At 48.9% G+C, this 25779-nt stretch overlaps 1 protein-coding gene across 2 annotated transcripts in view; it reads left to right on the plus strand.

Annotated features, from left to right (window-relative positions):
• AP4M1 (adaptor related protein complex 4 subunit mu 1) overlaps positions 1–25779 on the plus strand; it is an 80225-nt gene that overhangs the window by 14592 nt on the left and 39854 nt on the right. Inside the window, exons 1-9 of one of the 2 annotated variants that reach the window (XM_063930903.1) lie at positions 10041–10063; positions 13713–13785; positions 14371–14459; positions 14645–14751; positions 14829–14925; positions 15010–15120; positions 15234–15314; positions 15396–15458; positions 16637–16703. In XM_063930903.1, coding sequence (XP_063786973.1) covers positions 10058–10063; positions 13713–13785; positions 14371–14459; positions 14645–14751; positions 14829–14925; positions 15010–15120; positions 15234–15314; positions 15396–15458; positions 16637–16703 — 694 coding nt within the window. In that variant the 5' untranslated portion in view covers positions 10041–10057. Of the gene's footprint in view, positions 1–10040; positions 10064–13712; positions 13786–14370; positions 14460–14644; positions 14752–14828; positions 14926–15009; positions 15121–15233; positions 15315–15395; positions 15459–16636; positions 16704–25779 lie in introns of those variants that run through there. The other variant, XM_063930904.1, reaches the window with a different exon arrangement.

The following is a 25779-nucleotide window of genomic DNA, read 5'->3' on the forward strand; positions in this document are numbered from 1 at the left end:
AGTAAAGGCCCATTCTACCAGGAAGGTGGGCTCATCTTGGGCGGCTATACAATAAAACCAGAAAGTGGAGGAAAGTATCAGAGTGCGCTCAGGAACAGCAGCAAGTGTGAAAGATTCTGTCTAGGAGGGTACTCTCTCCCTCCCCACACATAGATTAATACAACAAAAAGTGACAGAAAGTGAATCACAATGCGCTACACACGGTGTGAAATAAATAAAACTAGATACGTTCACCAATATTGCCGGTAATTGTTCATTTTTGCAGCCTCCAGAGGATTCCCCATTATTGCTGTCATTGTACTATTGCACTTGCACTTTCTGTGAATGATTGATGCTGGAAATTAAGTTTTTAAATTTATTAAACTGTACTTCACCATATGGCAAATCTTTTTTAATTTCCTTACATGCACATGAGGAACAAATCCATCTACGTTAACGTGGAGGAGGAAAGATATTGGTGAACGTATCTAGTTTTATTTATTTCACACCGTGTGTAGCGCATTGTGATTCACTTTCTGTCACTTTTTGTTGTATTCATCTTGGGCGGCTGCCCGAGGGGTCTCGGCACTTCAACTTTACAGAGCAGCTACGTGGTCAGGTTCAAACACTTTTGCTAAGTTCTACAAGTTTGATACCCTGGCTGATGAGGACCTCATGTTTGCTCAATCGGTGCTGCAGAGTCGTCCGCACTCTCCCGCCCGTCTGGAGCTTTGGTATAGACCCCATGGTCCTTTTGGAGTCCCCAGCATCCTCTAGGACGTAAGAGAAAATAGGATTTTAAAACCTACCGGTAAATCCTTTTCTCCTAGTCCGTAGAGGATGCTGGGTGCCCATCCCAGTGCGGACTGTTCCTTGCAGTTGTATTGATACTGGTTACTTGTGGTTACACGTGGTTTGTGTATCACTTATGTTCAGCTTGTTGCTGTTAGTTCATACTGTTGTCTGGTTTCATGCTACTCCAGTTGTACGGTATGTTTGTGGTGTGGGCTGGTATGTTTATCGCCCTTAGTTAACAAAAATCCTTTCCTCGAAATGTCCGTCTCTCCTGGGCACAGTTCCTATAACCGAGGTCTGGGGGAGGGGCATAGAGGGAGGAGCCAGTTCACACCCAGTCAAATTCTTTTTAGTGTGCCCAAGCTCCTGCGGATCCCGTCTATACCCCATGGTCCTTTTGGAGTCCCCAGCATCCTCTACGGACTAGGAGAAAAGGATTTACCGGTAGGTATTAAAATCCTATTCTATAAGCTATTATATAAGCTAGTCCAGTGCAGTATTATTGTTAGTAATAACCTCTGCATTGTACAAACTGTGACTATATGTGTGTGCATTAGATAGCTGAGTGGTGTCCATTTCATGTCTTTCACTCAACTTGCTATCCCTATATTCTACAACCTGAGGGGACTTTGGGGGTGATTCCGAGTTGTTCGCTCGCTAGCTGCTTTTAGCAGCATTGCACACGCTAGGCCGCCGCCCTCTGGTAGTGTATATTTACTTAGCAGAATTGCGAACGAAAGATTAGCAGAATTGCGAATAGAAAATTCTTAGCAGTTTCTGAGTAGCTCGAGACTTACTCCTACACTGCGATCAGCTCAGCCCGTTTCGTTCCTGGTTTGACGTCACAAACACGCCCTGCGTTCGGACAGCCACTCCCCCGTTTCTCCAGACACTCCCGCGTTTTATCCTGGCACGCCTGCGTTTTTCCGCACACTCCCAGAAAACGGTCAGTTTCCGCCCAGAAACACCCACTTCCTGTCAATCACACTCCGATCACTTCAACAATGATAATTCTTCGTTCGGACGTGAGTAAATCTACTAAGTTTTGAGCTAAAATACTTCACACATGCACACTGCGTACCATGCGCATGCACATTTTCGCATTAATCGCTCCGTTGCGAAAATCGGCAACGAGCTAACAACTCGGAATCACCCCCTTGGTGCGTCAGGTTTTATATTGATATCGGATTTTCACAAAGATATACTTTAATACGTATTTTTCTCTGTGATTTAGTCACCATATCTCTCCTTTATCTCTGCTAGTGCTGACTACACTGCGCAGGGGTTTGGGTAAGAGGTATTGTGCTGCTGCCAATTGTACTGTGTTACCTGATACTGCAAGTTATATCATGTCTGCTTCTGAGGGTAACGGTTCTGGGGCTGAATACACTGCCGGTGTTGCTGAAGCCACAGATCACTATGAGGGGAATATAGCAGCTGTGGGCTCTGGTTCTGGGGGCTTCTTGCCCCCCAGTGGGACTGTGGCAACGGAGGTACATAATGACACACCGTGGGCCGCTTTTTCCACGCTTCTGCATACGCTAGTTCATAAACTAACACCCCCTATGGGACCCCCAATGCCAGCACAACCGTATGTGGTCCCTGCAGCTAACCCGCCGTGGGCGGACGGTTTATCTGCTCAATTGAAGAAGTTGAACCAGTCCCTGACTACAAGAAAGTCTGACCATCGCTCGCCTAAGTCCAAGAGGTCCTCTAAGCGAGCGCTTGTCTCCTCACAATCCACTGCTGTCACTGACACCTCGTCTGATGAAGACGGCACTTACACTGACCCCACAGGTTCTCACTCAGATACTGCTGATGGGGAGGGTAGTTCACATGTGTATGTTCCTGATCTTTTGGAGGCTATTAAGTTAATTGTACAGATTACGGATGATCCCGAGCCATCCGTCCCTCCTAAGAAACCAGATAGGTTCAAGCATCAGAAGGTGGTTAAACAAGTTTTACTTCACTCTGATCACCTAGTGGATATACGTCAGAAACCCTGGGAAAACCCGGATACGAAGTTTGTGCCTCAAAAGAGGATGCTGGCTCGCTATCCCCTCGCGCCAGAGCTGTCTAAGAATTGGGAAACGCCTCCTCCAGTAGACTCACATGTGGCTAGGATGGTGGTTTCCTCAGCTCTGCCTGTCACTACCGTCACGTCTCTAAAAGAGCCTACGGATAAACGTGTGGAGGGTTGTCTTAAAGCGATCTACACCCTCACGGGTGCTGCACAAAGGCCCACTATTGCAGCAACATGGGCTGCAGAGGCTATTGAAGCATGGGCCTTGGAGTTAGAAGCTGAAATCTCTTCTGACCATGCTAGACAATGCTTGTCATATATTGTCACAGCTTCTCGCTATATTAAAGAGGCAGCTTCTGATGCCGGTATCCTAGCAGCCAAGGCCTCTACTACGTCAGTCCTGGCTCGCCGGATATTGTGGCTGAGATCCTGGTCTGTGGATCTGGACTCTAGAAAAACCCTGGAGGTACTCCCTTTCAAGGGAGATATTCTGTTTGGGGAGGACTTAAATAAGATAGTGGCTGACTTGGCTACTGCCAAAACTGCCAAGTACCGCTCCTTCTGTGTCGAAGGCTAAAGGTACTTCCTTTCGCCCCTTTTGTCCTTCAGGTAAAGCAAAAGGTCAGGCGTACAACAAGCAGGTCCGCATTTCCAAACCTGGTAAGCCAAAGCCAAAAAAAGCCTGGGCGGCCCGTCAGCCAGCTTCCAAGGCCGATAAGCCTGCCGCATGACGGGGCGGGCTTCCCCCTGGGGGATCCCAGGGTGGGGGGCCGGCTTCTAGGGTATACCCAGGAATGGTTGAAGACCACTTCAGATGCCTGGGTACGGGAAGTCGTCACTCGAGCTTATGCCATAGCCTTCCAAAACCGACCCCCTCATCGATTTTGCCAGACAGACGTCCCGTTGGACCAAAGGCAAACACTCTGCAATCGGTGGTACAGACCCTCCTAGATACAGGAGTCGTAGTACAGGTGCCTCTTGCGCAGAGGGGCCGGGGGTACTATTCTCCGCTGTTTCTAGTCCCAAAACTGAATGGGTCCTCCCGGCCCATTCTCAACCTCAAGGCATTGAACAGGTTTGTGAAGGTTTCAAAGTTCCGTATGGAAACCCTTCGCTCTATAGTTCTGGCCTTGGAACCTGGGGACTACATGGTCTCCCTGGACATACAGGATGCTTACCTGCATATTCCTATAGCAGCGTCACATCAGCAATACCTGAGGTTTGCTATTGGCAACCTCCATTACCAGTTTCGGGCGTTACCTTTTGGTTTAACAACGGCTCCGCGAGTCTTCACAAAAGTTATGGTGGTGATGACGGTGGTACTCCGCCGTCAAGAGGTCAGGATACTGCCGTATCTGGACGACTTGTTAATCCTGGCAAATTCCCCAGAACTTCTCCTGCGTCATCTGGATATGACGTTCCGGTTTCTACAAGCCCACGGGTGGCTCATCAACTGGAAGAAATCCTCCCTGATCCCTGCTCAGTGCATGGTGCATCTGGGAGCGCTATTGGACACTCACAACCAGAGGTTGTTCTTGTGTCAGGAGAAAGTCATGAAGCTTCAGGACAGGATTCGTTGCTTCCTTTCTCGTCCGCAAGTGTCGATACATTTGGCGATGCAGGTGCTGGGCCTCATGGTATTAGCATTCAACATGGCGGAGTATGCTCAATTCCATTATATATATATATATATATATATATATATATTGTGACAAGAACACTGGGATAGTGTTTGAGGGCAGGTATATTTGTCCCAGGTTCTTGTCTTACATGTTTTAGAAAATGTTAACTTCTAGGAAAAATGCTTTTTGTTTTGTCTGAACCTTTTCAGTTTGCTGTAAAAGCTGGGTAAAGGCTCTGAGAGAGAGATAAGGCGAGTTCTAGACATTGGGCCCAGTTCGGGTCTTTGGCCTCACAGAGGGCTAATCAGGGTTTCAGCTGTGTAAGAGTGTTATAGTGCTTCTAACCTGATTAGTATGGGCAGACTGCCTGGGAAGGCTGCAGGATCTGTGTGTGAGAGACACGCTTTCTGATGCAAGTAAGCTATACAGTATGTACTGAAGAACTCTGTGTTTTGTTTAGTGACAGTTAGGAATATCTTATGTTTAGTTAGTGCCGGACAGGCAAGGTATTTTTATTTTGGGGTTTGTTTTATTTTCTGTTTCAATAAAACTGGCCGGGGTCAGTTGTACCAGAAACTGGACTTGTGTTGTTCCTCAGCTGCTGCGTGCGGCCATATTCCCCAGGAAAAGGCGCCTTGCACCCCTACAGTGTTACAACTTGGTGGAGAATGCGAGCACACCGTTCTGCGCATAAGTGAAAGCAGCAGCTTTGTGAGGCCTGCAGAAAACGGTGGTTTATGCAGATACAGCCCAGTGTGAAGTTACTGAGACTCACCCCTGAGGGTTTGATATATGTCCTGGGTGAAAGCAGCTACAAAGCCGCCTGAAAAATCTGTCGACATGGAGGATCTGCTTAAAGCCTTGCTGCAAGCTACAGCGGCTCAGCAGGAGGCCAACCGACAGCAGCAGGTGGCAATGGAGGAAAATAGGAGACAACAGCAGGTGGCAATGGAGGAAAATAGGAGACAACAGCAGGTGGCAATGGAGGAAAATTGGAGACTACAGCAGGAGGCCAACAGACAGCAGCAGGTGGCAATGGAGGAAAATATAAGACAGCAGCAGGTGGCAATGGAGGAAAATAAGAGACAACAGCAGGCAGTTGTTGATGAACTTTACAGGCAACAGCGTCAGGATAGAGAGGCCTTAGCAGAAGTGGTGCAGAAACTTGCAGCCCGGGTTGGAGATGTGGCCGTCAGTGCTCCAACCAGCTCTAGTTATATACGGGCCAGTCACTTCCTGCAGAAAATGACAGAGGCTGATGATGTGGAGGCCTATCTGACCACGTTTGAAAGGACTGCCGAGCGTGAGAACTGGCCGAAAGCACAGTGGGCCAGTCTGCTGGCACCTTTCCTGTCAGGTGAGCCCCAAAAAGCTTACTTTGATTTAAGCCCTGCTGAGGCTCGGGACTATGATAAACTAAAGACTGAGATCCTGACCCGCCTGGGAGTCACGCTGTCAGTACGAGCACAACGGGTGCACCGTTGGCTGTACGCCATGGAGAAGCCTCCGCGCTCCCAGATGCACGACCTTATTCAGCTAACAAAAAAATGGCTACAGCCAGAGACATTAACTGGTCCCCAGATGGTGGAAAGAGTCGTCATGGACCGCTACTTGAGATCTTTGCCCATGGTCCTGCGCAAGTGGGTGAGCCATGGAAACCCGGGTACTGCTGACCAATTAGTGGACATGGTAGAGAGGTATTTGGCAGCAGAGGAACTACTGATGACCACCCAGCAACCCATAGATCCTCGACAGCGCCCTTCAGTAAAGACTGGTAAGACTGTTCCGTGGGAAAACGTTGCTGGGCGGTTAAGAGAACGCAAGGCTGGAGAGACTGTAAACACTGGCCCTGGAGACAGGCCAATGGGGCTAGAACGGTCTATGCTGCCCAAACGGGTTGATAATCGTGTGGTTAAATGTTTTAGGTGTGGTATGCCAGGTCATGTTATTGCCAATTGCCCAGTCACGCAAGAACCCATGCAATGTGATGCTGCCTTTGAATGTCGCAGAATGTCTTTCTTTGCTAGGTTAGCCTGTACTGTGGTACCTTCACCTGAGCTGGAAAAACAAATGTGTGATGTGTTCTTAGAGGGTAACCGGGTAGAGGCCTTGCTAGATTCAGGAAGTTTAGTTACCCTCGTGAAAGCTGGGTTAGTGAACCCCTTAAAGGTCCAGCAAATACCTATTGGGGTAACTTGCATACATGGGGATACCCAACATTATGCCACTGCTGAGGTGAATATAGAAACTTGTTGTGGGTCAGCAATGGTTAAAGTGGGACTGGTCCCTACCTTGGTGCATGAGGCCATAATAGGGAGGGATTTTCCTCATTTTTGGAAACTGTGGGAATCACGGTTATCAACAGATGTGAGAAGTAAAAAGCCAGTTGATAATACCGGTGATTTTATGGATGTACGTGGGTCTTCGGAACTTTCTGGCCCTTTGCCTTTTGCTAGTTTGGCTGGGGAAGTGACAGATGGGGAGTCCAGTGAGGACCCTCTTGCCGGGAACAGAGACATAGTAGTTAGAACTGAAAGCGTGCCTGACCTGGAGGTAAAGAAGGATCTGTTTGCGTCTGAACAGTTAAAGGATCCTACCTTAATAAAGGCTAGAGAGAATGTTAAGATTGTTAATGGGGAACCTGTGGTACCAGGTGACAGGGTTACGTATCCCCACATGGCCGTCTGTAATGAGCTCTTGTACCACATTGTCAAAAGGGGTGAGGATGTGGTGGAACAGCTGGTAGTTCCCCAGCCTTATCGGAGAACGGTACTAGATTTAGCTCATAGTCACGTTACCGCAGGACATTTAGGGGCAGAAAAAACCACTGAAAGAGTTTTACAAAGGTTCTTTTGGCCAGGGGTTTATAAAGAAGTGTCTGAATATTGTTCTTCCTGTCCTGAATGCCAGTATCATGCCCCTAGACCCCATTTCAGGAGCCCACTAGTTCCCATGCCTATTATAGAGGTCCCGTTTGACAGAATAGCCATGGATCTCGTGGGGCCCTTGTTAAAGTCTGCTCGGGGCCATCAGTATATCCTGGTAATTATGGACTATGCCACTCGATATCCTGAGGCTGTCCCTTTACGCACTATCACAACCAAGGCGATAGCTAGGGAGCTGGTGCAGGTATTTAGTAGAGTGGGAATACCAAAAGAAATTTTGACTGACCAAGGTACTCCATTTATGTCAAGGATCATGAAAGAGTTGTGCAAGTTATTTAAGGTCACTCACCTCAGGACGTCCATCTACCATCCCCAAACTGACGGGTTGGTGGAAAGGTTTAATAAAACATTAAAAAGTATGTTAAAAAAGGTTGTTGAGAGAGATGGGAAAAACTGGGATTGTTTGTTGCCCTACTTGTTAATGGCCATCAGAGAAGTTCCTCAGTCCTCTACGGGGTTTTCTCCATTTGATTTGTTGTATGGTAGACACCCCAGAGGGCTGTTGGATATTGCCAAAGAGACGTGGGAAGGACAGCCCACTCCTTATAGAAGCGTTATTGAGCATGTAACACAAATGCAGGATAGGATTGCAGCCGTGGTACCTGTTGTCAGAGAGCACATGGAACAGGCCCAAAGTGCTCAACAGAGGGTCTATAACCGGAGTGCCAAGATACGGGAATTTGCTCCTGGCGATAGAGTTCTTGTTTTGGTACCCACTGTGGAAAGCAAATTCCTAGCTAAATGGCAGGGTCCATTTGAGATTAGGGAAAAAGTGAATGAGGTTAATTACAAAGTATACCAGCCGGGAAAGAGAAAACCCGAACAGATCTACCATGTTAACTTAATCAAACCCTGGAAAGATAGGTTGTCTCTGTCAGCGGAGCCTTGCCCTTCGGTGTCTTCACCCCGGTTGCTTCCCGCAGTGAAGGTGTCAGAGACATTATCAGCTGATCAGAACAATCAGGTTAAAGAATTTCTCATCCAAAATAGGGAGGTATTTTCAGAGCTGCCTGGCCGAACGACCATAATAAAACATGACATTGTCACAGAACCAGGGGTCAGGGTTCATTTAAAGCCATATAGGATTCCTGAAGCTCAGCGAGAAGCTATTTCTAAGGAAGTTAAAACCATGTTAGAACTGGGAGTCATAGAGGAGTCTAACAGTGAGTGGTCCAGTCCCATAGTGCTCATCCCGAAGCCCGACGGTAGCATACGCTTCTGTAATGACTTTCGTAAGTTAAATGAGGTGTCCAAGTTTGACGCATACCCCATGCCCCGTGTGGATGAGCTTGTAGAAAGGCTGGGAACAGCCAGGTTTCTCACCACATTGGACCTGACCAAAGGTTACTGGCAAATACCTTTATCTGATAGCGCCAAAGAAAAAACAGCCTTTTCGGTTCCGGAGGGGCTGTACCAGTATAAGATGTTACCCTTTGGGTTGCATGGGGCTCCAGCAACCTTTCAACGGGCGATGGATAAAATTTTGAGGCCCCATAGAAAATATGCAGCTGCCTATTTGGATGATGTGGTAATTCACAGTACAGACTGGGGGTCCCATTTGGTTAAAGTACAAGCAGTACTGGACTCAATCAGAGAGGCAGGGTTAACTGCTAACCCAAAGAAGTGCTGCCTCGCAATGGAGGAGGTCAAATACTTGGGCTTCACCATAGGCAGAGGTCTGATTAGGCCCCAATTGAATAAAGTTGATGCTATTCAAAACTGGCCTCGTCCAGTGAATAAAAAACAGGTAAGGGCTTTTTTGGGAATTACTGGGTACTATAGACGGTTTATTCCTAATTTTGCGACCACAGCGGTGCCGTTGTCAGACCTTACCAAAGGGAAGCAGTCAAATGTGGTGAAATGGAACCCTGATGCAGAAAAGGCGTTCCAAGCGTTAAAAGTGGCTTTGTGTTCACAACCGGTGTTGATAACACCAGATTTTTCAAAAGAATTTGTGGTACAGACAGATACCTCAGAGGTAGGGATAGGTGCTGTGCTGTCCCAAACCAGAGATGGGGACGAACACCCTATCATTTATTTGAGTAGGAAACTCAATGAGCATGAAAAAAGGTATGCCATTGTGGAAAAGGAGGCTTTGGCCATTAAGTGGGCACTAGATACCTTGAGATATTACCTCTTGGGTAGACAATTCAGACTAGTGACAGACCATGCCCCTTTAAAATGGATGTATGTAAATAGAGGCAAGAATGCTCGTGTAACTAGATGGTTTCTAGCGTTGCAGGACTTTAAGTTTACTGTCGAACATAGACCGGGAACACAATTGACCAACGCAGATGCATTGTCTCGCATCTTCTGTTTGGGGGCTACAAGTGTTCCGGCCCCTAGGTCGAAACAGGGGAGGGGGATATGTGACAAGAACACTGGGATAGTGTTTGAGGGCAGGTATATTTGTCCCAGGTTCTTGTCTTACATGTTTTAGAAAATGTTAACTTCTAGGAAAAATGCTTTTTGTTTTGTCTGAACCTTTTCAGTTTGCTGTAAAAGCTGGGTAAAGGCTCTGAGAGAGAGATAAGGCGAGTTCTAGACATTGGGCCCAGTTCGGGTCTTTGGCCTCACAGAGGGCTAATCAGGGTTTCAGCTGTGTAAGAGTGTTATAGTGCTTCTAACCTGATTAGTATGGGCAGACTGCCTGGGAAGGCTGCAGGATCTGTGTGTGAGAGACACGCTTTCTGATGCAAGTAAGCTATACAGTATGTACTGAAGAACTCTGTGTTTTGTTTAGTGACAGTTAGGAATATCTTATGTTTAGTTAGTGCCGGACAGGCAAGGTATTTTTATTTTGGGGTTTGTTTTATTTTCTGTTTCAATAAAACTGGCCGGGGTCAGTTGTACCAGAAACTGGACTTGTGTTGTTCCTCAGCTGCTGCGTGCGGCCATATTCCCCAGGAAAAGGCGCCTTGCACCCCTACAGTGTTACAATATATATATAAACTAAGATATTTATACGGAAACCCCTGCCTGAAAATCTTGCATTTGCCCCGTAAGGATATCCTTATGTCTGTCTCATGCATGTTTAAATTGCTCTACTGTCTTAACCTCTACCACCTCAAGTTTCTCATGAACCTTACCTCCTTCCAGTCTCAGTGCATATCCTTGTATTCTAATACTTCTCTTCCTGTGCAGAATGTTTCCCTCCTGGACCTTGCTAAAGCCATTGGTATATGTGAAAGTCTCTATCATGTCCCCCCTTTCCCTTGTCTGCTCCAAACTATACATATTGAGCTTTTTAGTCTTTCTGGGTATGTTGTGTGATTTAGGCCATGCACCATTTTAGTTGCCCTTCTCTGTTCAGGCTCCATGTATTAATATCCTTCTGAAGATATGGCCTCCAAAACTGAACACAGTATTCTAGATGAGGCCGTACCAATGACCTATACAGTGGCATTATTACTTCTTTCGTTCTGCTGCTGATTCCTCTCCCAATGCAGCCAAGCATCTGACTAGCCTTCCTCATTGCTTTGTTACATTGCTTACCTGCCTTTAAGTCACCTCAAATAATGACTCCTAGATCCCTTTCCTCCTCAGTAGTTTCCAGTATAATGCCATTAATATTATGATCCAGGTAAAATCGGTGCACTTAGAACAGTGCGGAAACGCTGGTAATGGTGGAACAATACACAGACACAACATCGCTCATGTTACCTCGCACCCTTATAGGTGGGTACAATAAAAGGAGCAAAGTTGCTCTGCTGTAACTGACTGTGCTGATGAAGTATACATTCTCCTTTCCTCTTGCCCCCTTGTCCTTATACCTTCCTACCTCATCTGCTCTCTCTCTCCTGATGCCTGCTCCCACCTCTACATCCTGTCCCTCTCCTCCGGCTCTCTCCCATCTTCCTTTAAACATGCCCTATTCTCACCCATCCTTTATTAACCCTCACTTGACCCAGACTTAGGGGAAGATGAAGCAAGCCTCCTAATGTTTGGAGAAGTTGCCTATAGCAAACAATCATCTTATAGCTAGCATTTATAAAGTACATGCCATAAAATGATAGGTATAAGATGATTGGTTGCTAAGGGCAACTTCTCCACACTATAGAAGGCTTGATACATCTCCCCCTTACTTTCTAGCTACCGCCCCATTTCTCTCCTGTCATTTGCCTCCAAACTTCTTGGGAGGATTGTCTCTGTCTCACTTCATTCCTTTCCACCCACTCACTTCCTGACCCTCTTCAATCTGGCTTCCGTCCCCTCTACTCCACTGAACCAACCTTCACCAGTGACCTTCTCACGTCCAAATCCAAGGATCACTTCTCTTTCCTCATCCTCCTTGTTCTTTCTGCAACCTTCGACACTGTCGACTATTCTCCCCTTCTCCAGACTCTCCAATCCATTGGTCTTCGTAACTGTGCCCTACCTTTCCTGACACGACTTTTCCCTTTCTACTTCTGTTTCCACTCCATCACTCACTCCACCTGTAGGTGTCCGTAGAAGCTCTGTTCTGAGCCCTTTTCTCTACTGCCTCTGTACCTCGTCTGGGTACCTCATCAGCCTACATGACACGCAAATCTATTTCTCTACTCCTGACCTCTCTTCTCCATTCTCCCATGCATCTCCAGCTGCTTGCCTGCCATCTCCTCCTGGATGTAGCATCTTGAAGCTTAACATGGCCAAGACCAAACTTATGGTTTTCCCCCTTCTGAGGTCCCTCCATTTCTCACAATCTCTCTCTGTTGATAACATCTAATTTTCCTTCTGTCCTCCAAGTCCTCTGCCTCCATATTATTCTTAACCTCACTCTTTCTCCATTACACATTATATTAAGGTCATCTCTCAATCTTGCTTCCTACTGCTCCAGAACATCACCAGAATCTGACCCTTCCTCTCATTTCCTGCATAGACTACTGTAACCTACTCCTCTCTGGTCTCCCTCGTCTCTCCCCACTTCAGTCTACTCTCTGCACTGCTTCTCGTCTGATAATCCTCTTCCACCGAGTCTTTCCTCCCTTGTCCCCTCTCTGCAACCTGCTTTACTGGCTACCCATCCATATCTGAATTCAGGTCAAATTTATCACTTACACTTACCACTTCTCCCCTCCCTACATCTCTATCCTCATCTCTCTCCACACTCCTTTCACACCCTCTCCACTCCTCCTCTGACCAGCATCTCTCCTCTACCCTGGTTACTTCCTCTCACCATCACCTCCAATATTTTGCTCGAGGTGCTCCTGTCCTCTGGAACTCACTCCCTTACCCACTATTCTTGTCACCGGTGCTCAGCTCTGTTGTCTCCTCCTCCCATTAAGTGATTGTTTACTTTCTTATATGTTGGGTATAGGATCAGAGCATTGAATGGATTTGCTTCTCTATGCTCCTACACGCCTCAGTGAGCCCTACACCTGCCCCTATAATGTCCCACCCAGTCTGTGGTGGGTCTCTTGGTATTTTGTTCCCAGTACTTATGTTTTGATCTGCCATTGCATATTGTATTTATTCTCTTATACCCTGTTATTGTTTTCTATGTGTACACTTTGTAGTGTTTTAAAGGCAAAAGATAAGAACTATAGGAACTCCAAATATGGGTAGTTGCTGAAACACTAACCAGATTTGTTTTTTATTTGTGTTTTGTGCAGGAAATGTTATGGGATTATCTTGTCTGTTTTTATCTCCTGCTTTTGGGTGTAGACATTTCTGTGGTAAACAATGGGTTTACTTCTAAGTAGTGTGCAAGGTCCAATGCGGCCGTACCAGGCGATCTTTAGCAAAATGCATGCGTTGTGAGGCTGGATAAGCACTTACAAGCGAGTCAGAGTCGTACGCGCCTAGCATGAGGTAGGGGGTGAAGTGCGAATGAGAGTGATGTGACGGCTGTGCTTGCGGACGGAGGTCTGGGGCCGGTGCGACCGCCTAGATGCGTACGACACAGACTTATAGCTGCATTAGCGTTCCGTTCGCTGCATGTGTCCGGAATTGCATTTGCTTTTTGTGCTACTCAGGCCCAGTGAGTCTGTTCACACACGGCAACCAGCCATGAATGTTTCCTCCCTCCCGTTCTAAAATATCTGATAAGAAAGTAAAGCACTACTTCCGGCAGTGGAGAAGGGATTGTGCCGCACGTAGAACCGGTGTCTATGTATATTTTTTTGGGTCAGGCTCTGTTTTCTACACCAAAAGGGCGTGGCCTATCAGGGTGAGAGCATGGACAGGGTGTTCGGATTTGAACCCTATTTTGCTCTTGATTCCTCTGTCATATAAACATTGGGCGGTATAGCTTGCTACAGGCTTAGGGGGGTATTCAATTAGACTGGTCGAAAAAATGGCACTTAATTGAATACCCCCCTTAATCTATTTTTTTCTAAGTAAGATGACTCGTGCTCTCTTTTACAGGGTTTAGGCTACACCATGATCTCCCAGCTCTTCATCCTGTCCTCCAAAGGAGACCTCCTGATACACAAAGATTGTATCCTTCACCAATACTCTCGTAAGTCTGCCCAAAAAGACCACCGATCCGGAGTATTGTTACCCTAGGTCGAAATTGGTAATCCATTTGGAAATGGACTGCCATTTATGGGGAAGACCATAGATTTACAGGCCAGAGTGGTGGCATATCGATGGGTGTGAAATGTTTCCACAGGGCAGCGGTAAAAGTTGGGCGGACCGGGGTCACTCGTTGCTGAATACATTTACAGCTTATGAGAGTGAGTCTACTTTTACATAATTTTCCAAAAACAATATTAATATTGCAGGGCAAGAGTATCTCAGTGACATAAAGGGGGGGACGGCGTACCTGCTTCTGATTCCTCCGAAGTTCAAGAGATTGGGGGTGAGTTGTATCAAACTTTGGAGAGAGAGAAAGTCCTGATCAATCATCTCCCCTTGGGTTTTTAAATTTTCTTTCAAAGCATACATGTTGCATCTCCCAATCGTAATACAATGAGTGAGGCCCACAAAACATGATGACTCCGTGCTGGAGATAGTAATTCCCAGCCGGATAATGCTTCACTCGGTGTCTTTTCGATCTTATCTTCCTTACCAATCATCTCAGACCGAGGCTTCTCCGCACACACCAATGCGTCTGACGGTCTCTATCAGAAGCTCTCGTCTCTTCCTTCTGACCAGGCCCCTGTGATAATGGTGAGAAACGCTTTATCCAGCCAATTCTCTCATACTGTACGTGCAGCCAGTTTGCCAATATACGTTTTATTATGATCAACATTTAACCCCAAATCCCGTTATCACTGTCACATTTATGAATAGATGCCTCTTCGTTCTCACTGGAGCTTAGCACCCGTAATCCTCCATAAATCTCTCTCCTGTAGGAACACGAGGGCTCTCACTACATTCACACCCGTCACCGAGGTCTGTATTTTGTCATAAGCATTTGCGCCACCGACTCCCCGTTTATGTATATCGATCTTCTAAACAGGTGAGCCTGTGCCTGTGATAACACTTAACGTATAGCTACGGCCGCGTGTGGATTAATCTTCTCCGCCTCTGTTGCAGGCTGGCTGCCCTCATCAGAGATTACTGCGGGGATCTGAGCGAGTCTGTCGTAAAACTCAACTTTGCTCTAATCTACGAGCTGCTGGACGAGGTCTTAGTAAGTGACGTCCAGAGGTTCCTGTGACTGTAATTATACGGTTTCTTTATTGGCCTACATAGTACTTATGTCCTCCCCATACAGGACTATGGCTATGTCCAGACAACCTCCACAGACATGTTGAAGAACTTCATACAGTCCGACCCGGTTGTCAGCAAACCGTTCAGCCTCCTGGATCTGAGCAGCGTGGGGCTGGTGAGTGCAATGTGTTTGTCACTTTTGTGCATGTTCCCACCAGATCCGTGGCATCGCTCTTCACCGCCATTTTCTTCTCTGCTCACTCCTTCCCCATGTTCGGTGAACTCCAGTTCGGAGCGGAGACTCAGCAAAGCAAGGTCGCTCCGAGTTCTGCCTCCAGCCGTCCCGTGCTGTCCTCGCGACACGAGCAGGTTAGCGCTGGACCTCACGCCAGCTTAGCGGTTGCATAGAGGGGGAGAGCGTAACGTGACCTCTTCATTCCGTATTACTAGGGGGAGCAAAATGAGATCTTCCTGGACGTGGTAGAACGTATGACAGTGGCCATTGGTGCAAATGTGAGTACCCGTCTTACAGTCTATACAATACACCATTTAATGTATGAAAGGAGAAACTGAAGACTAGCGTCTTTAGCGTATGGACCCGGTGACTACAGCACCACGTCAGTGTCACACGTGTGTAACGTGGACGGACTGCTCATGCTTGTAGGAATTGCACCGTCTGCACACACTGATGTTTGTTTCACACATTGGGGGTCATTCTGACCCGTTCGCTCGCTGCTTTTTGTCGCACGGGTCCCTACTGCGCATGCGCCGTAGTGCGCCAGCGCATGCCAGACGGCCGAAGGCCGTAGCAGGGCTGCGATCGCCTCTGCCTGATTGACAGGCAGAGGCGATCGCTGGGCGGGAGGGGGCGGAACGGCGGCGTTTGGCCGCCGTTTCGTGGGAGCGGTGCGGCCAACGCAGGCGTGGCCGGACCGAACGGGGGGCGGGCCGCAGCGGCTGCGTGACGTCACACGCAGCCGGTGAGCGATGAGTAGCTCTAAGCCAGCACGCTAAAGCTGCACTGGTCGGGAGCTACTCTTGAAGTGCAAAGGCATCGCCGCTGTGCGATGCCTTTGCACTTCTGTGGGGGCCGCACTGACATGTGGGGCGGGATAGCCCTGTGCTGGGCGTCCCTCCGCATGTCAGTGTGAATGATCGTAGCTGTGCTAAATTTAGCACCGCTACAATCAACTCGGAATGACCCCCATAGGGGGTTATTCAGTACGGATTGCAGATTCTGCTAAAAAGCAGAATCTGCAATCCTTTCTTTCGCAGGCTGGGGGCTGCCCATCGCAGAGCAAAGCCCCCCAGCATGCAGAATGGCCTGCCCAACTGCGGATGACCCCCTGCAGCCGCAGCTAGGCTGCGTATGTAGGCGGTCAGCCGCCATTCTTCCCATCGGAACGACTGCCGCCCCCATTTCCCCCGCAACGGTCCGTCACCAAACCCCCACTAAAACACTCGGCCTGTCAATCAGGCAGAGGCGTTCGCACCCATTGAGGACCGATCGCATTCGGTGACCACACACGCAGCCGACGGGGTAATTGCAGTCGCATTGCTTAGCGATGTGACCTGAATAACCCCCATGATCTGGAGCAAACATGGTACAAGGGGTGTCCAGGCCGGACCACCTTGTACAGCCTGCAGAGGATCTGTACAATAGCCTCACTCTTTAACCTTTCATTTTGCAGGGCTCGCTACTGAAAACTGACGTCCAGGGTGAATTACGGCTTAAGAACTTCTACGCAAACTGTCCTGGTCAGTAACGTTTATTCATTACCTCATAAAGGGCCTGATTGTGTGGTGGGAGTAAAGCAGAAAGGTCAAGTAACTTTGCACCTGGAGAAACAGCGTTGCAATGCAAGGGGGGCAAATACATTGCATGCCGGGTATACACTGGCCGCTGAATATTGAAAGCACCACTAACATTCACTTAAAGCCTGGCGTACTGTACACGGTTAGAGTCACTTTATATTCTCAGCGCTAACCCGCTGAGAAGCTACGTAAATATAGCCCTAAGTCTCTCTACATATATTTAATTTGCCCACCCCTGCGGTGCAATGTGTACGGAGAAAATGAAAGGTGAACCAATTCCTTTATGATAATAACGGACATGTCTACACCTGCATTATATTTAGCTTAAACAATAAAGGAAAGTGTAACATCACTGGCGCAGATCTCGTCCTGCAGCTACTGGTAGCCCGGGCTTGTCTCCGGGACGAGCCTCAATCACCGTCTCTCTCTCCACCCGGCAGAGTAGAATATTACTTGCGGTGCATATTGCTAATCATTTGTAAGACTTGTACAGTATAAGCGTTCCACTCTTTTCATTCCTATCCGCAAATGATGACTTACAGGCATGGTCATTCATAAAATACACTGCGCTATGTTAGCGAAACGTTTGAGCGACGTCAGCGGGGTGTTTTACAGGGACGGCAAAATACTTTCTCTGACGTCCTAGTGGATGCTGGGGACTCCGTAAGGACCATGGGGAATAGCGGCTCCGCAGGAGACTGGGCACAAAAGTAAAGCTTTAGGACTACCTGGTGTGCACTGGCTCCTCCCCCTATGACCCTCCTCCAAGCCTCAGTTAGATTTTTGTGCCCGAACGAGAAGGGTGCACACTAGGTGGCTCTCCTGAGCTGCTTAGTGAAAAGTTTAGTTTTAGGTTTTTTATTTTCAGTGAGACCTGCTGGCAACAGGCTCACTGCATCGAGGGACTAAGGGGAGAAGAAGCGAACTCACCTGCGTGCAAAGTGGATTGGGCTTCTTAGGCTACTGGACACCATTAGCTCCAGAGGGATCGAACACAGGCCCAGCCATGGAGTCCGGTCCCAGAGCCGCGCCGCCGGCCCCCTTACAGAGCCAGAAGCAAGAAGAGGTCCGGAAAATCGGCGGCAGAAGACATCCTGTCTTCACCAAGGTAGCGCACAGCACTGCAGCTGTGCGCCATTGCTCCTCAGCACACTTCACACTTCGGTCACTGAGGGTGCAGGGCGCTAGGGGGGGCGCCCTGAGCAGCAATAAAAACACCTTGGCTGGCGAAAATACACCACATATAGCCCCCAGGGCTATATGGATGAATTTTAACCCCTGCCAGAATCCATAAAAAAGCAGGAGAAAAGTCCGCGAAAAAGGGGCGGAGCCTATCTCCTCAGCACACTGGCGCCATTTTCCCTCACAGCTCCGTTGGAGGGAAGCTCCCTGGCTCTCCCCTGCAGTCACTACACTACAGAAAGGGTTAAAAAAGAGAGGGGGGCACTAATTAGGTGCAGTATTAACAATACAGCAGCTATAAGGGAAAAACACTTATATAAGGTTATCCCTGTATATATATAGCGCTCTGGTGTGTGCTGGCAAACTCTCCCTCTGTCTCCCCAAAGGGCTAGTGGGGTCCTGTCCTCTATCAGAGCATTCCCTGTGTGTGTGCTGTGTGTCGGTACGTTTGTGTTGACATGTATGAGGAGGAAAATGATGTGGAGGCGGAGCAAATTGCCTGTAATAGGGATGTCACCCCCTAGGGGGTCGACACCTGAGTGGGTGAACTGTTGGAAGGAATTAACAGTGTCAGCTCTTTACAAAAGATAGTGGTTGACATGAGACAGCCGGCTACTCAGCTTGTGCCTGTCCAGACGTCTCATAGGCCGTCAGGGGCTCTAAAGCGCCCGTTACCTCAGATGGCAGATACAGACGCCGACACGGATACTGACTCCAGTGTCGACAGTGAAGAGACAAATGTGACTTCCAGTAGGGCCACACGTTACATGATTGAGGCAATGAAAAATGTTTTACACATTTCTGATAATACGAGTACCACCAAAAGGGGTATTATGTTCGGTGAGGAAAAACTACCTGTAGTTTTCCTGAATCTGAGAAATTAAATGAGGTGTGTGATGAAGCGTGGGTTTCCCCCGATAAAAACTGATAATTTCTAAAAAGTTATTGGCATTATATCCGTTCCCGCCAGAGGTTAGGGTGCGTTGGGAAACACCCCCTAGGGTGGATAAAGCGCTCACACGCTTGTAAAAACAAGGGCTCTACCCTCTCCTGAGATGGCCGCCCTTAAGGATCCTGCTGATAGAAAGCAGGAGGGTATCCTAAAATGTATTTACACACATACTGGTGTTATACTGCGACCAGCAATCGCCTCAGCCTGGATGTGCAGTGCTGGGTTGGCGTGGTCGGATTCCCTGACTGAGAATATTGATACCCTAGATAGGGACAGTATATTATTGCCTATAGAGCATTTAAAAGATGCATTTCTATATATGCGTGATGCACAGCGGAATATTTGCCGACTGGCATCAAGAGTAAGTGCGTTGTCCATTTCTGCCAGAAGAGGGTTATGGACACGACAGTGGTCAGGTGATGCAGATTCCAAACGGTATATATGGAAGTATTGCCTTATAAAGGGGAGGAGTTATTTGGGGTCGGTCTTTCAGACCTGGTGGCCACGGCAACAGCTGGGAAATCCACGTTTTTACCCCAGGTCGCCGCTCAACATAAGAAGACGCCGTATTATCAGGCGCAGTCCTTTCATTCCCATAAGGGCAAGCGGACAAAAGGTTCCTCATTTCTGCCCCGTGACAGAGGAAGAGGAAAAAGGCTGCAGAAATCAGCCAGTTCCCAGGAACAGAAGCCCTCTCCCGCCTCTGCCAAGCCCTCAGCATGACGCTGGGGCTTTACAAGCGGACTCAGGCACGGTGGGGGCCCGTCTCAAGAATTTCAGCGCGCAGTGGGCTCACTCGCAAGTAGACCCCTGGATCCTTCAGGTGGTATCTCAGGGGTATAAATTGGAATTCGAGACGTCTCCCCCTCGCCGTTTCCTAAAGTCGGCTTTACCGACGTCTCCCTCCGACAGGGAGGCAGTTTTGGAAGCCATTCACAAGCTGTATTCCCAGCAGGTGATAATCAAGGTACCCCTCCTGCAACAGGGAAAGGGGTATTATTCCACACTGTTGTGGTACCGAAGCCGGACGGCTCGGTGAGACCGATTTTAAATCTAAAATCTTTGAACACTTACATTCAGAAGTTCAAATTCAAGATGGAGTCACTCAGAGCAGTGATTGCGAACCTGGAAGAAGGGGACTACATGGTGTCTCTGGACATCAAGGATGCTTACCTTCATGTCCCAATTTACCCTTCTCACCAAGGGTACCTCAGGTTTGTGGTACAGAACTGTCACTATCAGTTTCAGACGCTGCCGTTTGGATGGTCCACGGCACCCCGGGTCTTTACCAAGGTAATGGCCGAAATGATGATACTCCTTCGAAGGAAGGGAGTTTTAGTTATCCCTTACTTGGACGATCTCCTGATAAGGGTAAGATCCAGAGAACAGTTGGAGGTCGGTGTAGCACTATCTCAGGTAGTGTTGCGGCAGCACGGTTGGATTCTCAATATTCCAAAATCGCAGCTGGTTCCGACGACTCGTCTTCTGTTCCTAGGGATGATCCTGGACACAGTCCAGAAAAAGGTGTTTCTCCCGGAGGAGAAAGCCAGGGAGTTATCCGAGCTAGTCAGGAACCTCCTAAAACCGAGCCAAGTCTCAGTGCATCAATGCACAAGGGTTCTGGGAAAAATGGTGGCTTCCTACGAAGCAATCCCATTCGGCAGATTCCACGCAAGAACTTTCCAGTGGGACCTGCTGGACAAATGGTCCGGGTCGCATCTTCAGATGCATCAGCGGATAACCCTGTCACCAAGGACAAGGGTGTCCCTCCTGTGGTGGTTGCAGAGTGCTCATCTTCTAGAGGGCCGCAGATTCGGCATTCAGGACTGGGTCCTGGTGACCACGGATGCCAGCCTGCGAGGCTGGGGAGCAGTCACACAGGGAAGGAATTTCCAGGGCTTATGGTCAAGCCTGGAGACATCACTTCACATAAATATCCTGAAGCTAAGGGCCATTTACAATGCTCTAAGCTTAGCAAGACCTCTGCTTCAAGGTCAGCCGGTGTTGATCCAGTCGGACAACATCACGGCAGTCACCCACGTAAACAGACAGGGTGGCACAAGAAGCAGGAGGGCAATGGCAGAAGCTGCAAGGATTCTTCGCTAGCACTGTCAGCAGTATTCATTCCGGGAGTGGACAACTGGGAAGCAGACTTCCTCAGCAGACACGACCTCCACCCGGGAGAGTGGGGACTTCACCCAGAAGTCTTCCACATGATTATAAACCGTTGGGAAAAACTCGACAGGTATTGCGCCAGGTCAAGGGACCCTCAGGCAATAGCTGTAGACGCTCTGGTAACACCGTGGGTGTACCGGTCAGTGTATGTGTTCCATCCTCTGCCTCTCATACCCAAGGTACTGAGAATTATAAGATGGAGAGGAGTAAGCACTATATTCGTGGCTCCGGATTGGCCAAGAAGGACATGGTAACCGGAACTTCAAGAGATGCTCACGGAGGATCCGTGGCCTCTACCTCTAAGAAGGGACCTGCTCCAGCAAGGACCCTGTCTGTTCCAAGACTTACCGCGGCTGCGTTTGACGGCATGGCGGTTGAACGCCGGATCCTGAAGGAAAAAGGCATTCCGGATGAAGTCATCCCTATCCTGACCAAAGCCAGGAAGGATGTAACCGCAAAACATTATCACCGCATTTGGCGAAAATATGTTGCGTGGTGCGAGGCCAGTAAGGCCCGACGGAGGAATTTCAACTGGGTCGATTCCTACATTTCCTGCAAACAGGAGTGTCTATGGGCCTGAAATTGGGGTCCATTAAGGTTCAAATTTCGGCCCTGTCAATTTTCTTCCAAAAAGAACTAGCTTCAGTCCCTGAAGTTCAGACGTTTGTAAAAGGGGTACTGTATATACAGCCTCCTTTTGTGCCTTCAGTGGCACCTTGGGATCTCAATGTAGTTTTTGGGTTCCAAAAGTCACATTGGTTTGAACCACTTAAATCTGTGGAGTTAAAATATCTCACATGGAAAGTGGTCATGCTGTTGGCCCTGGCCTGGGCCAGGCGCGTGTCAGAATTGGCGGCTTTATCCTGTAAAAGCCCTTATCTGATTTTCCATTCGGACAGGGCGGAATTGAGGACTCGTCCTCAGTTTCTCCCTAAGGTGGTTTCAGCGTTTCACCTGAACCAACCTATTGTGGTGCCTGCGGCTACTAGGGACTTGGAGGACTCCAAATTGCTAGACGTTGTCAGGGCCCTGAAAATATATGTTTCCAGGACGGCTGGAGTCAGAAAATCTGACTCGCTGTTTATCCTGTATGCACCCAACAAGCTGGGTGCTCCTGCTTCTAAGCAGACTATTGCTCGTTGGATTTGTAGTACAATTCAGCTTGCACATTCTGTGGCAGGCCTGCCACAGCCAAAAATCTGTAAATGCCCACTCCACAAGGAAGGTGGGCTCATCTTGGGCGGCTGCCCGAGGGGTCTCGGCTTTATAACTTTGCCGAGCAGCTACTTGGTCAGGAGCAAATACGTTTGTAAAATTCTACAAATTTGATACCCTGGCTGAGGAGGACCTGGAGTTCTCTCATTTGGTGCTGCAGAGTCATCCGCACTCTCCCGCCCGTTTGGGAGCTTTGGTATAATCCCCATGGTCCTTACGGAGTCCCCAGCATCCACTAGGACGTCAGAGAAAATAAGAATTTACTTACCGATAATTCTATTTCTCGTAGTCCGTAGTGGATGCTGGGCGCCCATCCCAAGTGCGGATTGTCTGCAATACTGGTACATAGTTATTGTTACCAAAAATCGGGTTATTGCTGTAGTGAGCCATCTTTTCTAGAGGCTCCTTCTGTTATCATGCTGTTAACTGGGTTCAGATCACAAGTTGTACGGTGTGATTGGTGTGGCTGGTAATGAGTCTTACCCGGGATTCAAAATCCTTCCTTATTGTGTACGCTCGTCCGGGCACAGTATCCTAACTGAGGCTTGGAGGAGGGTCATAGGGGGAGGAGCCAGTGCACACCAGGTAGTCCTAAAGCTTTACTTTTGTGCCCAGTCTCCTGCGGAGCCGCTATTCCCCATGGTCCTTACGGAGTCCCCAGCATCCACTACGGACTACGAGAAATAGAATTATCGGTAAGTAAATTCTTATTTTCTGTAGCTTTATTTTTCTACCGTTGCAGCAAAAACACTTTCCAGTGAGTATCCTGTAAATCATAATTTCAGAGATTTTATTTTATTTTATTTTTTTAAATCTCGGGACTGGCAGTAAATATTACTACCTCCGAATATGGTGGTCGGTAATGCACCCTACTAAAGTAATACATCATTGTCGCTGGCTGCCCGTGCCCTTCCCTGTAATTATTTATAAATCCAGGACCATAACACTTAAAATGCTTTACTTAAGAGTGATTTGAAACGTTAACATATATATACAGACTAGGTGATTCATCGCGCCCTACGGGCGCTCTTCACACCGTCGTAAGGGCTTAACCCTTGTGGCGTGCAATATTTTTATTATATGGAGTATTACATCCAATCATAATTATGAGTGGTTATATATTGCACGGACAAAGGGCGTGCAATGGTTAAGGGGTGGAAGCGCCTTGCAACGGCGTGAACAGCGCACGCAGGGCCTGGTGAATCACCTAGTAGGTGCTTTGGTTGTGGGAGTAGGGGGTGCGGGGAAGAGGCGGATGGGATCCTGGGGTGACACGGGAGAGGCGGTTGCGGTGGTGCCACAGGTGGGGGAGGGTGCGTGGGTGCCGCGGGTGGTGGTCCGGAGCCGCTGCGGGTGGGGGAGGAGCAGTTGCAGGGTTTCCTCGGGTGGGGCAGTGGCGGATGCGGTGGTGCTGCGGGAGGTACGGGTGTGGGGTCACTGCGGGTGGGGGTCTGGAGCTATTGCGGGTGCTGGAGGGGGTGCCGCGGATGGGGCCCGGAGGTACTGTGAGTGTGGGAGGGGCGGATAATGCTTATCCTGCTTCTCCTCCTGTCAACACCTAAGCTGCTGTCCTCCCTTTGGCAGTGGCTCTCCCAGAGACTCTCACAGCAGCCAGTCACTATTGTTCGCGCCGGTGTCCCAATGCGCCGCATTACAGGGAAGAAGATGTATGCAATAAACTAAAGCTCCCAGCAGCCCTAAGGGGCGGAATGCTTCGGTGCTAAGGGCTGCTTGGAGCTGTAGTTTATGTAGTGCATCTACTTCCCTGTAATGCGGCGTGTTGGGACACTGGTGCTAACAATAGTGACTGGCTGGCAGAACTGAGTGACTGGCTGAATCAATGTAAAAGGTGAGAGTGCTGTGTAGTGTCAGTTGACACTGCACACAGGGGCGGCGCTAGCCGCTCAGCAAAGGGATGCAGTGCAGGGAGGCACCAGGAAGGAGAGACGTTCTCCCTGCTCTGCATCCCTGTGCTGAGCTTCTGCTGCTATCCCTGCTGGTGCTGGCTGCTGTCACACATGCAGCGGTGCCGGAAGCACAAAACCTTTTCTCCCCCATGGCACCGGCAGCACAAAGCCTCCTCTCCCCTCTACCCTCCCCAGTGTGACATTCAGTGAAGGGGAGAAAGCCAAAGGGGGCGGAGCTAGATGGAATAAGGGGTGGAGCTAGACGGGACCATGCTGCAGCAGAAGGATGAGCTGCTACAGCTTCAGCCAGCCAGACTTAATTAGGTAAGTGTCTGGAAAGAGAGTGAGTGTGTGTGTGTATATACAGTGTCTGTGTATACTGTGTATGTGTGTAATGCATGTACAGTATGTATGTGTGTTTGTATATATATGTGTCTGTTGTGTGTGTGTATGTGTGACTGCTGCATAATGTGTGTAAGCATCACTGATACAGGGGGCGTTACGTGTGTAAGCATCACTGATACAGGGGGCGTTACGTGTGTAAGCATCACTGGTACAGGGGGCGTTACGTGTGTAAGCGTCACTGGTACAGGGGGCGTTACGTGTGTAAGCATCACTGATACAGGGGGCGTTACGTGTGTAAGCGTCACTGGTACAGGGGGCGTTACGTGTGTAAGCGGCACTGGTACATGGGGCGTTACGTGTGTAAGCGGCACTGGTATAGAGGGCGTTATGTAAGTGTCACTGCTACAGGGGGCATTACGTGTGTAAGCGTTACTGCTACAGGGGGTGTTACTTGTGTAAGCGTCACTGGTACAGGGGGGCATGACATGTGTAAGCGTGACTGGTTCAGGGGGCGTTACATGTGTAAGTCTCTACTACAGGGGTCATTATTTGCGCTGTGCCTTTGTACAGTATGCGAGGGTGCAAATTTATAGTTTGCAGGGGGGCGCCGAACACTCTAGCAACAGCCCTGACTGCACACCCACTGCACTGCACAGTCACCTTTTGCATTGATTCAGCGTCCAGACATTACCCTCCGTGATATCACCCACTCTATCCGCTACATTAACCATTTCGGGGCTTCCAGGCTGGCAGGCCAGGTGCTGTGTTGCGGAGTCAGAGCCTCTGGGGATCTGGGCGCGGCTGTGGCTGGGAGGCACTTTTGTGACATCACACGCAAAGCAGGCTCCGGGGCTCAGAGAGTATGCGGCGCAGGGAGGGCTATGAAAGCCTTCCGCTGCGCCGCTTTCATACACATCTATGCTGGTGGCCGCAGCAGCTTTTGTTCCACCTGCGGCGCGGCTAGGGAGTGGGGATTGTTGATGCCGGAGGGGGCAGGTGGACTGGCAGCAAGACATTGGTGGTCATTCCGAGTTGATCACTCGCTAGCAGTTTTTAGCAGCCGTGCAAACGCTATGCCGCCGCCCACTGGGAGTGTATTTTAGCTTAGCAGAAGTGCGAACGAAGGGATAGGAGAGCGGGTACAAAAAAAATGTGTGCAGTTTCAGAGTAGCTTCACACCTACTCGGCTCTTGCGATCACTGCAGACCATTCAGTTCCTGATTTGACGTCATGAACACGCCCT

This window comes from Pseudophryne corroboree, chromosome 6, assembly GCF_028390025.1.
Source record: "Pseudophryne corroboree isolate aPseCor3 chromosome 6, aPseCor3.hap2, whole genome shotgun sequence".
Classification (NCBI taxonomy): Eukaryota; Metazoa; Chordata; class Amphibia; order Anura; family Myobatrachidae; genus Pseudophryne; species Pseudophryne corroboree.